This window comes from Meles meles, chromosome 9 (assembly GCF_922984935.1).
Source record: "Meles meles chromosome 9, mMelMel3.1 paternal haplotype, whole genome shotgun sequence".
NCBI lineage: Eukaryota > Metazoa > Chordata > Mammalia > Carnivora > Mustelidae > Meles > Meles meles.
The window spans coordinates 67009337-67024763 of NC_060074.1; the positions used below are offsets into that span (position 1 = coordinate 67009337).

Consider the following 15427-nt stretch of genomic DNA (forward strand, 5'->3'; position numbering starts at 1 on the left):
AACTAATCCCTTTTTGGCTTATGATCTCTCATTCTTTCTGCTTATTCTTAGATGAGAATCATCTTGGAAGCCTTTTTTTAGTTTAATTTAATTTTTTAATTTTTAGTTTATAAATTTTTTTCAGTGTTCCAAGAAGCTTTAAGAATACATGTGCCTAAGCCCCATTTTCAGAGATTTTGATTTATTTGAGTGCAGAAGGACCTTGGCAGTGATTCTAACCAGAGTAAAGAACCACTAGTGTTAGCTCTATAAAAATGCTATTCAGCTGATATGTAATCTGCTCATTTAAGTTCTTTCAGTCAGGTTTATGATTCTAGTTTCAGTGCTTTCACAGTACTTTGTTTAATCTCCACTGTAGCATTTATAAAAACAAAACAAAACAAAACTCTGTTATATAATATGAGGTTCATTTGTTCATTCACTAAAAAAAAATTTTGTTTAATGCTGTTCTTATGCCAGACACTATCTCGACACTATGTAGATGCTTAGGTTTTGGTGTTAAGCCAGATAGACATGGTCTTTATTTTCATGGGGCAGTCTGATGGGGGAGATAGATGTTAAGTAGGTAAACACACAGATTCATTTTGTAAGTGCTCTAAAGGAGAATAACAGTTTGCTCTGAGAGTAATGAGTGTGGGGGCTGATTTGTCTTGTGCTCAAAAGAGAAGTCAGGACTAAGGTTATAAATTTTAGACCCTTGGTAATATAAATGGTATTTATCACCAGGGGGGTGGGATGAGATCAAGTAGGAAGAGAAGTGAACCCTAAAGAAAGAACTAACACTGCAACATCAGAGATAAGGGTGTGGAGAAAACCCAGAGGAGCACAGTATCCCATAAGCCAACAAAAGACAGTGATGGATCAGGGAGGTTGATATGATGTTAATATGAAAAGATCAGGATTTTAGGAGGATTATTCTGATAGTTGTGTTTAAGATGAATTTGGATTATGAAGTTGGGTTTATGTTTATCTCTGATAATGAACTCATTGTTTCTGGGCAGTAGTTTAATTTTTAGCTTTGAAGGCCAGAATTGCAGTGTGTTATGGTTCCCTTAACCTAAGAAATGAAGAGAATCGAGAAAGCAACCCCATTTAAGAGAATCTGAGATAGTAGTTTCTCAGTTAAGGGAGTATTTAGTTCCTAATTAAGACATTCTCTTGATGAGCCCCCACATTCTTCCAGATGTTGTTCTTCACACTATATTCTTTGTATTATATTCTTAATCTAGTCTTCATTCTATCTCTTATAAAGTAGGTAGTATCATCTCTTTCCTGCAGAAGTTAAATAACTTGCCCACGTTCACACAGCTGTTAAGTAGAAGCTGAGTTTGAAAACAAATCTGATTTCAGCTCTTTCCCACTTTGCTGTAATTGTCTGTTAAAAGCAAGATTGTCTAGAGCTTTTTAGCAGTACTGTTGTTGGGTTTTAGAAATGTAAGCTAGAAGAAAGACTATTAAAGTAAAACAGCTGTTTTGTTGTTTCTATTCGCTAATTAAAAGATATAAAATTACAGGATTAACAATAAAAAGAACTTCACCTGGTAGTTTACGTTCTTTGTATGATTGCCCTAAATGCTGTTTGGTTCTTGAAAATGTTAAGAACTAGTTAAACAACTAATACTATATTGATAACAGATTGGATAAAGGGATGGGACATTTCCAGAATCCCACTAATTTTTGCTTTCCTAACAAAACAAATAAGCTGTAAAATCTCCATCTAGTGGCAGCTTTAGGTAACTGTGGCCCTGACCCTTTGGAGCACGTAACTGCTTGTCACACATAGTGCTGGACTATGACATGGAGCATTTTACAAACATTATTTCATTTGCTTCCTTCACAGTACTAGGAGGTAGATAGTATTATGTCCATTTATGTCCATTTTTACATATGCATAAACAGACTGAAAAGGTTATAAAACTAGTAATGTGCACACTGCATTTTTTTTGGGTGGGTGTGTTAGTGGTAGGAGATGGGAGAAAGATGATCTGGACATGATTATTAAATATAGTACATTTAGGAATGGAATTAACTGGTCACCTTTTTAAAGGCTCTTGATACATGCTTTTCAAATTTTTCTACAGGAGTGTCATATCAGCTTGAATTTGTACTGAAAGGGTATTATGTTACCCTTTGCCCAAACTCTTGATAAGACGGGAGAACATTTGGTTTTAAATGTTTCTTTACCTGTGACTTATCTGTCACTTTAGTTTGGTTATGACACATTATTTAGAGTAACTTACAAGTACCATTAAATTTTTTTCAGTAAGAAATTAGGAAACATAATGTATAAAATAATATTTTTTAAAGATAAATTTCATACAGTATAGATTAAAACAGGGTGAGACTGTTGGCAAAGAAACTAGATAAGTGATATTTGGTCTGGATGGTAGTGGACATAAGACGGACCTACATGATAATATATATGATAGAATAATGAACAAGACAGGAGACTGAGCAGGATGAAGGAGAAGGCAGTAATGGGAAACTTAGCTTTCTTTAAAGCACAGAATAATTATGTATATAAAGATTTCAACCTACTTGACTTTGATGTGACCTGCACTTTTATTATACATCAAGACCAAAAGTGTCTTCTTTTAAAAACTTTTTTTATAGATTTCAAATTTATGAAACCTAAAATTCTATATTTTAACCATCTTAAAGTATTAGTTCAGTCATATGGTATATTCACAAAGCTGTACAGCTGGTACCACAAATTCCCCACTAATCACCCATCTCCTAAAGAAACCTTATACTTCCCAGTCCCAGTCTTCTCTTATTCCCTGGAAACTGCTTTTCTCCCATCTGTCTCTATGAATTTGCCTAATCTAGACATTTCATATAAGTGGAATCATACATTATATAGCCTTTTGTGTTTGTCTTCTTTCACTTAGCATAATGTTTTCATGGTTCAACTATGTTATGGTGTGTGTCATTTCTTTTTAAGCTGAATAGTAATCCATTGCGTAGATGTACCACATTCTACTTGTCCATTCATGGGTTAATGTCATTTTTTAGTTACTATGGATAATGCTGCTGTGAACATTAGCATGTAAGTTTTTGTGTGAACAAATATTTTTAATTCTCTTGGGTATATGAGAGTAGACTTGTTTGGTCATATGGTAACTCTGTGTTTAACTTCACAGTGGCTGTACCATTTTGTATTTCCACTGGCAATGTGTGAGGGTTCCAGTTTCTCCACATCTTGTCAACACTTTTTATTTTGCATTTTAAAAAAAATAGCTTTGCGCAGTGGCAGTATCATAGCCAATGAGGTTTATCCGAGGCGCGATTATTGCTAATTAAAAAAATAGAGCCTTCCTAATAGGTGTGAAGTGATAGCTTATTGTGGCTTTGATTTGCCCTTTCCTAATGACTGATCATGTTGAACATCTCTTCATGTGCTTATTAGCCGTTTGTAGATCTTCTTTGGAGAAATGTCTCTTCAGATCCTTTGCCCATTATTATTATTTTTTTTTAAACAGAGGCTATCATGATTTATTTTGCCATTTAACTTAATAGTTTCCTATTTCAGTGGCTCAATTTCTCCATAAAACATTCTAATTTTCTTTCATAGTACCTTTGAGTGGCACACACTTATCTTTTCTTTTTAGCAAGCTAATATAGTCACAGGCTGCTCATAGTACTTAAATGGTCTCTGCTCCTTTTTTGGTCTGTTTGTTTTTTTTATTGTGGCAAATATGTAAAATGCACAGTTTCATCATTTTTAGGTGTTCAGTTCATTGACATTAAGTACATTCTCTGTGTTGTTCAACCATCACCACCATTCATCTCTAAGACGTTTTCATCATCCCCAAAGCTGCTGTACTCATTAAACAGTTAGTATTAATATTTTTGAAATCTCTTTGAATAGAGCTTGATATGCATCACATAAAACTATTTCAGCTTTGATTTGTTTCCAAGAATAAATTATATAAAACATAACATGCTGTGTTTTTTAATTTTCTTAATTGTCTCTGGTTGTTACTATTAGTTTGTGAAACGATTTCTTAAAATGGCAAATGTGGTCTTTTGATTTTATATATATATATATATATGTTATCATTATATATAATTTTCATGTATTACATATAATTTGAAGTTGAAAATATACATATTTATATAATGTAAAATTTGTATAACATTATTTTAGGAAACTCAAGAGTATACTCGAAATGTTGTTAGATACTGCCTTGAAGCTCTTCAAGACTGGTTTGATGCTATTAACTTTGTAGATGAGGTATGTATATTTTTGACATATATAAAGGTACTTAAGAAAAGTGTTATATCTCATTTAACACTGAAAATAATGAATATCTTTCATGGGATAAGGCAAAGAAGTTAGGATGAGGATATTACCATTAAGTTTAAAAAAGGAGAGGTGGAAGATCGGTTCTTTGACATTTGTGAGATTCTGAAGTGTACTAATCATACTTGCTTATAATTCCTTTATCTGTTATGAAGGGTATATGTCTCCATATTTCTCAGGAGTAAAAATTAGTTTCATTTAGAGAGGTTAAAGTGACAGTGCAAATGTGGATAGGATAGGAGAGTTTAATGGAAAGGGTGTTACATCTTCATTAATTGGTCAGTGTTCTGTGGGCTTGAACAAAGGTGATTGTTATTAATAAGGAGCTGAGAAGAGTTGGCACAGAATATACTCTGTATGATTTAAACAAGGGCTTGCTTGTAAATAGCCTAAGTTTTCTCTCAGAAGCCCCTTTTACTCCTTTTATAAAGTGGGTTCACAGTATGCCATATGCATAAGGAGGGCCGTGTTTCAGACCACTCCAACTCCCCCATCTCATTTCTGAATCCTGGGCAGATGGAACTCCTGCTGTCTGTGTCTGTCTCTTTCTCTTTTTTTTGTGGGTGGGGAATTTTTTTCTTTTTCTTCACCTTTCTTTAAAAAATTTTTTTGATACAATCACAAACTTACTGAAAATTTGGAAGTGGAGTACAAAGAACTTTGTTTTCTTGAACCATTTGACTTGATGCCTATTACTCTCAAATACTTCAGTGTGTACTTCCTACAAGCAAGGGCATTGTCTTATACAACCAGATACAATTATAAAAATTAGGAAGTTAACGTTAATATATAATTACTGTCCAATCCTTAGAATTCCTTCATGTTTTATAAATTGTACATTGTTGTCCTTTATAGCAAAATCATCCTATTCTGAATCCCATGTTGGATTTAGTCATCATATCTCCAGTCTCCTTCTGGGACAGTTTCTTATTTTGAAGAGTACAGGTAGCTCAGTTATGCTATAGAACACCCCTCAGTCTGGTTGTGTCCCATGATTAGATTCAGATTATGCCTCCATACTTAGAACCTGTTTTACTCCTTTGCCCGCTCTAGGAGTAGTCACTCAACTGGAACTTCTCTCATTCCAGTTCTCATTTGTATTTGAAACTTAGGAGGTATTGTTGAAATGGTAGCATCACTAAGTCAACGCTTTGAGGAAGGGGAAAACACCATTATACACAGAGGGTTACACACATGAAATTAATTGTTGAACTCGGGGGTGGAGTTAAGGACAGTTAGAATCATGTATGGTATATAGAGCAGCTAAACTCAAGGAAATAGTAGATTTATTTTTCCCACAAATATTTTAGGAATTTATTGAATATTGGAAAGAATTTAAAGAGATTTTTAATAGAAGAGAAAATACGCATAGAACTTAAGGAATCACACAGTATGGTTTGTTTTTTAAGGTATTTTCAAAGTTTTTTGTTTCTTAAAGTGCTTTGGCATATTTGTTCCTCAAAACAACCCTTTGAAGTAGAGAAGGTATTATCCGCCCCCGCGGGTTCCCCCCCACCCCCGTCTTTTTGTAGATGTATAATGGAGATGCAAAGATATTAAATGGCTTGCCTATAGTTGCATAGCAAATTACTGGTAGTTCTGAGTCTAGAGCCCACATCTCTTAATTCCTTGTCTGGTAGTATTTCTTTTTCTTTTTCTTTTTTTTTTTTTTTAAGATTTTATTTATTTGAGAAAAAGAGAGAGGGAGAGAGAAGGAGAGAACCTGGAGTAGTGAAGAGCAGAGGGAGAGGAATAAGCAGACTCCCCACTGAGTGCAGAGCCCTATGCAGGGCTCAGTCTGTGGACCCTGAGATCACAACCTGAGCTGAAATCAAGAGTTAGACACTCAACCAACTGAGCCACCCAAGTGCCCCTTGTCTGGTAGTATTTCAGTGCTATTGGCTATTTTCAGTGGAAAGAGCTATAAAGTCAAGCAGACCCAAGTATAAATTGTTACTCTGCCACAAACCAACTAACTGTATGATCTTAGTTTTTTCTTTTTTAAGATTTTATTTTTATTTATTTATTTGAGAGAGAGAGTATGTGCACACACATGAGCGGGGGCGGGGGGATAAAGAGGGGTAGGGAGAGAAACCCAAGCAGACTCCCCGCTGAGTGTGGAGCCCAACCTGGGGCCCCATCCTATGACCTGGAGATCACGACCCCAGCCTAAACTGAGAGTTGGACATGTAACTGACTAAGCCACCCAGGTGCCCTTTAAACAGGTTTTTAAAAGTTATTTTATTTTTAACATTTTTTTAGCATTGCTGAATCCATCTCATCTGTTTATTTGAAGATAATAATATTAGCTAATGAGGATTGACTACGAGGCATGTTACATTTGTGATAAATATTTCTTTTACCATCCTTGTGAGTGAATATCAGAAGTTATTGGGGTAGTCTAGCACAGATTAAATAAATCTTTTGAACTGAATTAACACAAATTAAACAGTGATATTAGAAACAAGGGATAGAATAAATTTCCAAGTAAGGCAGGCCATTTAAGAATCCTCAAATACATGAATATCATGTAGGGCAATGATTATGAATATGTGGCAGGGTAGTTTGATTGGAGTTCTTTGATAAGAGGGAAGTAGAATACTTATTTAATGTTAGATACTTATTGAATTAGAATATTTGAATGTTTGCTGTTTAAAAAACACTGGAAATAGGTGATGAAATAGTCCCTAATTTAAGGAAATGGGAGACAGGTAAATGGTTAACATGATTCCAGTCTCCTGTAAAGTTGTGACCAGGTACTATGGGGGAGAATAGAGTGTAGTATCTGATTTAGCTTGAGGGATTTAGGAAATGTTTCCCAGAGGAAAAGTCATTTGAGCCAAGTCTTAAGGATATGTTAATCCATTGGGAGAAGGGATGTGTAGTATTTGAGGCAGAGAGACCAGCATAGGGGCATAAAAGGTTGGTAAGTTAGGGATACTACCTGTGGTGCATGAGTTTATGTGACAGGAGATGAGGCTGGAGAGGTAAGCTGTCTTCTCAAGGGTTAGAAGGTTATCAGGGGGTTAGAACTATAGGGAACCATTAAAAGATTGTGAATGGAGGAGGTACAAGATTTAATTAATGTTTTGGGAAAATCACCTCCTGGAACATATGGAGATTTAAATAGCTTAAAGTATTTTTGAATGCAAGGAAAAAATATTCTTGAGGCAGCTTAATTTAGGGGAGGCCTAATTTCTTGTGAGTACAAAGGGGGTATATCAGGGATCTTATGGCAGCCTCAGTTTCTGAGGAACTGAGTAGAAAGCTGAATAGGAGCTTCTGTCTTTGGCCTTTGCTTTGCCCTATTAATCTTATTTTTTCTTCACCCTCTGTATATTGGCTTTCTGTGCTTCTTTGCCTATGTGATGAAATGTTACCTTCCTGAAGTTGCTTAATGTTACAATTTCAAGCATACTTCAAGATTCTGAGGATGTCTCTGAATCCAACATCCACTTTTTTTTTAATAAAAATTTAAAAGATTTATTTATTTGAGAGAGAAAGAGCGAGTGAGCACACGAACTGGGGGAGAGGCAGAGGGAGAGCAGGAGGGAGAGAGAATCCTCAAGCAGACTCCCTTCCAAGCAGGAGCCTGACACGGGGCTCGGTCTCACAACCTGAGATCATGACCTGGGCCGAAATTGAGAGTTGGATGCTTAATGAACTGAGCTACCCAGATGCCCCCCAATGTGAAGTTTTTAAGAGAAAAACTTACTTCTTATTGTTCAGGTTGTGTGAGATATCTTCTGCCCCGATTCCAATTAGATATGGCTATTATAAACTTGACTGTCAGGCTCCATTCTGTCTGTGTGTTTGGAAGATGGAGTTGGGAGAGATGTTCTGAGAAGATGGGGAGAGTTGTGAGCTTGGCAGATAGCACAAAGGTGTGTCACGGAAAGTAAGAATAGAAAGCAGGAGGTGTCACTGAAATCTAGGCACTAAATGTTGAGGGCTGAGCTAAGGTTAGGGGCAGTGTGGAAACAGGGAAGGAAGTAGATTAAGAGATATTTGGAAAAGCTAATAAACACGATTTGGTGCCTCATCAGATGTTGGAGACTTGTGAGAGGGAAAGAATCTACTTTTCAGATTTGAATTACTAGGGAACTGGAGAAGACACATTGAGGAGGATTGCGTTTTAGGACAAAGATGCTGAGTTTAGTTTGGACCCAAAGTATTTGTGTTTTGCATAGACTATTAAGTGATGATGTTCAGTAGACACTGGAATGTAAGGTATGGAATTTAGGAGCGAGACTTCTGCTGAGATTTGGGAGTCATCTTGGTTGAGTTGGCAGTCCAAGCTGTGAATCTGGATAAAGTCACCTAGAAGGAGAAGAGTAGAAAGCTGAGAATGATGTCTGACGACCACTGTTTTATATGAAAGCAGTGGAAGAAGAGTTTAGCAAGTGGCTAATCTGTCACATTAAAAAAGAAGGGATTATGGAATATAATGCTGCAGAAGAGTATGAACTTAAGAAATACTAAAGCCTTGAAAGACAGGATAGGGTCCATGACTTTGTAGGTAATAGCACTATGTGTTGGGAACTGTGTTAAAGATAATCCTCACAGCTGTCCTCCAGCTTATTATTTCTGTTCTACAGGCCAGTCATTTTGGTGTGGAGAGTTTAAGTTACTTGCTCACAGCTTATAGCTGGAGGTGGCAGAGTCAGGGTTTGAACTCATGCAAATCTAGCTTTTAAGAGTCTGCTCTTAACCACTGTCCTTAATACCGTCAGAGGAAATTGAGGGAGATTGTGATTTAGCTGGTTAGTATAGAATATGTTACTCAGGTGATTATAGTAATGTGGGAGCAAACTTATTTTTAGTTGTAAAATCAGCGTAACATAAAATTTACCATCAGGCATTTTTAAGTGTATTTTTAAGTGTAAGTAGTGTTAAGTATATTCACATTGTTCTGCAGCCAATCTCCAGAATTTTTCATGTTTCAAAACTGTAACTCCTCATTTTCCTTTCCCTTTCAGCCCCTGAGAACTATCATTATGTTTTCTGTGTATGATTTTGACTATTCTATGTACTTCATATAAGTGGAATCATACAGTATGTCTTTTTGTGACTGACATTTCACTTAGCATAATGTCCTTAAGTTTCTTACATGTTGCATTTATCAGAAATTCCCTCCTTTTTATGGAAGGCAAACTTTTATTTATTAGAACAAATTTCTATAGCTCTTTATTCACATGTTGAGGGGGATGTTAATTATATTTGTTTTGAAAAAAAAAAAACTAAGGGATGGTGACATATTGCAACTCTTTATAACTTTTTTATAACTATACCAATATTACATCAGCATAAATTGAATGTTCTGGATAAAGTTTTTTTTTTTTTATTTTATCCTAAAAATATTTGCAAAAGCACTTAAGAACAAACAATTACCTTTTTAATTTTTAATTTTTCTTATTTGTTTAAGAAGGACAGTTGTTATATAGTTTTTTTCTATAGTGATAGACTGATCCATGGGATTTGTAGATTTAAAATACAGTTTTTATAATACAGTTTTTATAATACAGTTTTTATAATATTTACAAGAATATCAGAGTTCCTTGATGCATACGGTACTAAGCTTTCTCAAAGAGGGTGTGTGTTCAGTGCCAGTGTGGGGAGCAACTTATCCAGCTTGTGAACATAGGCAAGGCCTTCCCCTGTACCTCACTTCAGGACTGTGATCAGAGCCTCTTACCATCTGAATACGACAGTGGAGTCTGGACTGGCTCTTTAGTTCACTATTTGTTAACTTTAGAAAGTAATTTTAAGTTTCCAAGCTTGAATTTCCTTACTTATAAAATGAGAACATTAATAGTTTATACTCCATAGGGTTCTTCTCAGGATTAAATGAGGTAATGTGAATAAGGTCAGCTGTGATTATTGTTCTGGTTACTACCGTCCTGTTTGGTGTGCATACATTTGAAGATTCCCAAATAGGCTACTGTAAAGGGAAATCATTCCATCCCTTGTTCTGTGCTAGATGCTTCGGAGGATTCAGCCTTGAGTTGTATATAATTTCTGCCTTCAGAAACCTGCGTTAGGCATTTAAAATGGAATTAATTTTATCAATGCAGTGGTTTTTAAAAGCTATATCATCTAAAAGTTTAAGTTTTGTTAAAAAGGTATAGGAATACATCAAGGTAAAAGTGTGGTTTTGTTTGTTTGTTTGTTTTTAATTCTTTTTTTTTAAATTTATTTATTTGACAGAGAGAGATCACAAGTAGACAGAGAGGCAGGCAGAGAGAGAGAGAGGGAAGCAGGCTTGCCGCTGAGCAGAGAGCCCGATGTGGGACTCGATCCCAGGACCCTGAGATCATGACCCAAGCTGAAGGCAGCGGCTTAACCCACTGAGCCACCCAGGCGCCCCAAAAGTGTGGTTTTACTATGGACTCTGAAAAACTACCAGAGGGTTTTGAAGGGGCGGGGGGGTGGGAGGTTGAGGAACCAGGTGGTGGGTAATAGGGAGGGCTGAACTTAGCATTCTGAAACATTCTTTGACTTGTGGATTTTGTTTGTTTATTCCAGCCAGCACCTAACCAAGTCACTTTTCATCTTCCCCTTCATCGTTACTATGCTATGTTTTTGAGTAAGGTAAGACTATCGTCCAGCAATTTTGGTTTGCTTTTTTTTTTATATTGGAAATTAAGTATTGAATTAGTAACTTTTTTTTTCATAATTTTTAGGCTGTGAAATGTCAAGAACTAGATTTGGATTCTGTTTTACCTGATCAGGAAATGTTAATGAAACTAATGATTCACCCACTCCAAATTCAAGTATGTATTCAGGCTTTTATTTTAATTGAATTTCTTGGTTTTGTAGTTCGTTCTTTATTTTATTTTTATGCCTTACATTTACATTGTTGTTATAGCCAAAATGTTTGAAAAAAAATTTTTTTTAAACTTAGGTATTTTTTGCTAGATTATAGTTTGGTCTTTTTTTTGTCCTATGAAACTTATATTTAGTTACAATTTCCCCAGGAATTCTTTTCACTGTATTTACTCATAGGGAAGTTTCTTTATTTTTTATTAACGTATAATATATTATTTGTCCCAGGAGTACAGGGCTGTGAATCATCAATCTTACACATTTCATAGCACTCACTATAGCACATACCCTCCCCAATGTCCATAACCCAACCACCCTGTCCCCACCCACAGCAACCCTCAGTTTGTTTCCTGAGATTAAAAGTCTTTTACGGTTTGTCTCCCTCCTGGGTCCCATCTTGTTTCATTTTTCCCTCCCTTCCCCCGACGACCCTCACAGGAAAGTTTTTGACATACTACAGCACTGTTTTGACAGTCAGGAGACCCAACAGATTTCTAGCATTAGTACTACATCAATTTAATTATCATGTTGTTTGGGGTAATTTGATTCTTAGTTTCCCCATCTGAAAAATGAGAGGAGAGAAAAGAGGATTTTCATGCATAAGCACTATGGTTTCTTTCGGTTCTAATACTATAATTTTGTGGGCCAACTGCTTATGTATAGTAGATGGACTGGCACTTTAATTTTTTTTTCCTGGCAATTTTAGATTTTTTTAATTATCATTGAACTTTCACACTGCGGGTTAAGAGCAAGTAAGAGATGAAGTTATGACTGTGCTTGGTTTTAATTGATGCAGGACACAAATACATGAAGAATTAAACATTAATGTTATGAAACATTCTAATCTGACCTTCTGTTACCTGCTAATTATTTGAAAAATGACTAGTTTGGGACAATCAACTTTGTTTTATACTTATTCCTGTGTTTCTTTAAGCATTACTTAATTTTTTTTTCTCAAGAAGGAAGGAGTTAAATGTAAGTGTCATTGATTCCTCATGAAAGATTTCATTGAAAATTGTTATAAATGTTTCCTGGAATCATGGAAAACTAACTCATGTAGAGACTCCAAAAGAAGGGATTGTATAAAGCATAATGAGCACTTAAAAATTTCAAAATATGTATTTGAATTGGATATTTTAAACTAATGTGGGTCAGGATGTCATGCTTATGCTGTGATCAAGTTATAAAATATTTTGAAATGATTGTTCACTGTAACATGTTTTTCATAAAGATTAAATTTAGAAGACTAATTTACTTAATTTTTGGTTTACTAGGCAAGTCTTGCTGAAATCCATAGCAATATGTGGGTAAGAAATGGTCTGCAAATCAAAGGACAAGCTATGACCTATGTCCAGTCTCATTTCTGTAATTCCATGATTGACCCTGACATTTACTTACTACAGGTAAGCCAACTTGATAATGCAGATATTGTACTTTACAAATATCTCATTTGAACCCATGGGATTAGTTTAGAGAGGTGACTCAGTGATGACGCAAAGAGGTCAGTGCTCTTGAAAGAACTTATTACTGAAATTTCCCAAGAGAAGGAGGCATGCGATGCCACACAGAGCCACAGGGGAAACATTAGATTTTGGTCACGTGGTAGAAGCAGGGGCAAGTGGAAATCCTAGAGCAGAACCTTTTTTGGCATTTGCATAGGAAGGACAAGACAGAACAGGGGAAACAGTTTAGGATTGGTTAGTTTGAATAATTCCTGTGGACTTTGGGGCATCAGAGCTATCCTCCCCGATCTGGTGCTTGGTCTTGGGTTGGTTTAGGGCAGGGGGAATATTGGCTTGCTATGTGAGAGTTAGATAAAGGGGGTGATTGACTTGCTTGTAAGATGTTTACTGCTAGGTAAGTTGTTTACTGTCTTTAGGAATAGCTTTAGGAATATTTACTATTCTTAGGTAGATGGGAGAGAGGTGGTCTCTCTCCATGTCAGCAAGCCACCTGGCCCCCAATGTCGAAACATAAGATATAGAACACAAACAAACCACATAATTAATACAAGAAATGAAACAATATTGAGAAATAAAATTTCTTTCTTTCTTTCTTTTTTTTTGTCTTTTAAAGGTTTGTGCTTCTAGACTTGACCCAGATTATTTTATTTCATCTGTCTTTGAAAGGTAAGCATAGTTTATTAAGACAGGTATTAGGAAGTATTTGGAATTTAAGTTGATTTTGTTTTAACTTAAAAAAAATCTGTCTCAAATATTTCTTATTATAGATTTAAGGTAGTGGATTTGTTGACAATGGCGTCACAACATCAAAACACAGTACTTGATGCAGAGCATGAGAGATCGATGTTAGAAGGCGCTCTTACATTTCTTGTGATTCTTTTAAGTCTTCGTTTACATTTAGGTAAAAAGCACTCATACTAATGCTTGGGTATTAACTATCTTCCCTTTCCTCCCCTCTCCCTGTGGTAGTAACTTGCTTATGGAAAAAAGGAAAGGATTTGGATATATTTAAACATTGTTTCAAATTCGTGACATGATGTATAGTTGTTACTCCTTTTAGAATATCCTTTTAAAAACCCTTTATTTAAGGGAGCTGCAAACAGTAGGTTATTTTAACTGGTTATATTTGGGGCATTGCAGTCTTTGCTCTTTAATTTTTGAAGCTTCTCATTTTTAGTAAAACAGCTTAATAAAAAGTGTGGTAAGTTGTTTTCTTTAAAATTTATATATTTTCAGATTTATTAATTCTCTTTTTAATTGTTTTAGGGATGTCTGATGATGAGATTCTCAGAGCAGAAATGGTAGCCCAGTTGTGTATGAATGACAGGACACATAGTTCATTGCTGGACCTCATATCCTTTTAAAAGTTCAATTTTTTGTTAAATATAGGATCTAAACAATAATTTGTACAGATTAAAGATATATCACTTTTGCGGTTAAAAAATATCTTTAGAGTTGAAAAATAGTGTGGAAAAGAACTTCAGTTGTTTGTTCACCTGTGTGTTCAGGGCTAGTGGCAGATGTTTTTGCCATTGTTACCTCTCAGGGAGCTCTTACTAGCCTTGGTTAGACTTCAGAACTGATAGCTTTGGGTACCCAAGGATCTGCCCTTCTAGGACAGCATTCCTGAAAGGAAGCTGGACACTTTGTAAAAGGCAGCTAGGTCTACTTTACTGTATACCGAAGCTGGAATTCATGGCTTAAATTTAAAGGCATACTTTATAATTATTACCAGGGTTTTAAACGTTTTAAGGATTTTTTTTTTCTTAGAATTCAGTCTTTTTTTTTTTTTTTTTTTTTTTTAAGATTTTATTTATTTATCTGAGAGAGAGAGAGAGGGAGACAGAGAGCATGCTCTGGGGCAGGGGCAGAGGGAGAGGGAGAAGTAGGCTTTTCAGTAAATAGGGAGCCCTATGCAGGGCTCGATCCCAGGACCCTGAGCTGAAGGCAGATGCTTAATGGCCTGAGCCACCCAGGCATCCCTTAGAATTTAGTCTTAAACCAAGAGGTTTTTTTTTTTTTTTCCAAAGATTTTATTTATTTGACTGAAAGAGAGAGAGAGTGAGCACAAGCAGGGACAGCGGCAGGCAGAGGGAGGGGGGAGCAGCACACTCCACCGCAGAGCTGGGATCCTGAATGGGGGGGCTTGATCCCAGGACATGGGCTCAGACCTAACCGACTGAGCCACCCACGTGCCCCAAGCCAAGAGGTTTTTAAGGGCAAAGATTATATCATCTATAAACTTACAAAACTTATGGTTCTTTGGGTAGGACAGAACTATAATATATACTTTATTATTTTTTAAGTTATTGTTAATAAAATTTTAGACAAAGATTGTGTTATTTTGTGATAAGAATTTATTTTGTAAATTTTGGACTGAGTTTACTTTGCATATTATGAATATGTTTGGAATAATTGGCTAAAATTTTGTGAAATAACTTCTATGGAATGTCTATGTGATAACCTTGAAGACTTTCATAAGTGGCATCAATTTGATATTTGATAATTTCATTCAACTGTTATATAATGTATATAGTGCTGTAACTGAGCAAAAACACTCTTCCATAACTTTGAATTTAAAAGATTAATTAATTAATTGATATGAAATCAATGGAAAAAGGATCTTTGGGGCTTTCTGGTTTTTCTTCTTTGTAAGAATTTGTTTAGCATCGTTTTCATTTTTCTTTGAGGATGAAATTTTGCGTTTTTGGAAAAATAGTCTGCTCATAAAAATCTTGGCTAATTTTTAGCATACTGTTTTTGATTCTCTAAAGGAAGGTATAACATTTGTAAAATGAAGAAAATGGAGATAAATTTTAAAAAACTTTTTTTT

General features: G+C 35.5%; 1 protein-coding gene and 1 pseudogene across 3 annotated transcripts in view; both read left to right on the forward strand.

Annotated features, from left to right (window-relative positions):
- The window catches only part of UBR3 (ubiquitin protein ligase E3 component n-recognin 3), a 239565-nt gene that overhangs the window by 74224 nt on the left and 149914 nt on the right, over positions 1-15427 (forward strand). For all 3 annotated transcript variants that reach the window (XM_046018934.1, XM_046018937.1, XM_046018935.1), the window contains exons 11-17: positions 4151-4237; positions 10832-10897; positions 10990-11079; positions 12406-12534; positions 13208-13260; positions 13362-13495; positions 13861-13946. In XM_046018934.1, coding sequence (XP_045874890.1) covers positions 4151-4237; positions 10832-10897; positions 10990-11079; positions 12406-12534; positions 13208-13260; positions 13362-13495; positions 13861-13946 — 645 coding nt within the window. The remainder of the gene's footprint in view (positions 1-4150; positions 4238-10831; positions 10898-10989; positions 11080-12405; positions 12535-13207; positions 13261-13361; positions 13496-13860; positions 13947-15427) is intronic.
- On the forward strand, positions 3239-3434 carry LOC123951205 (annotated as a pseudogene).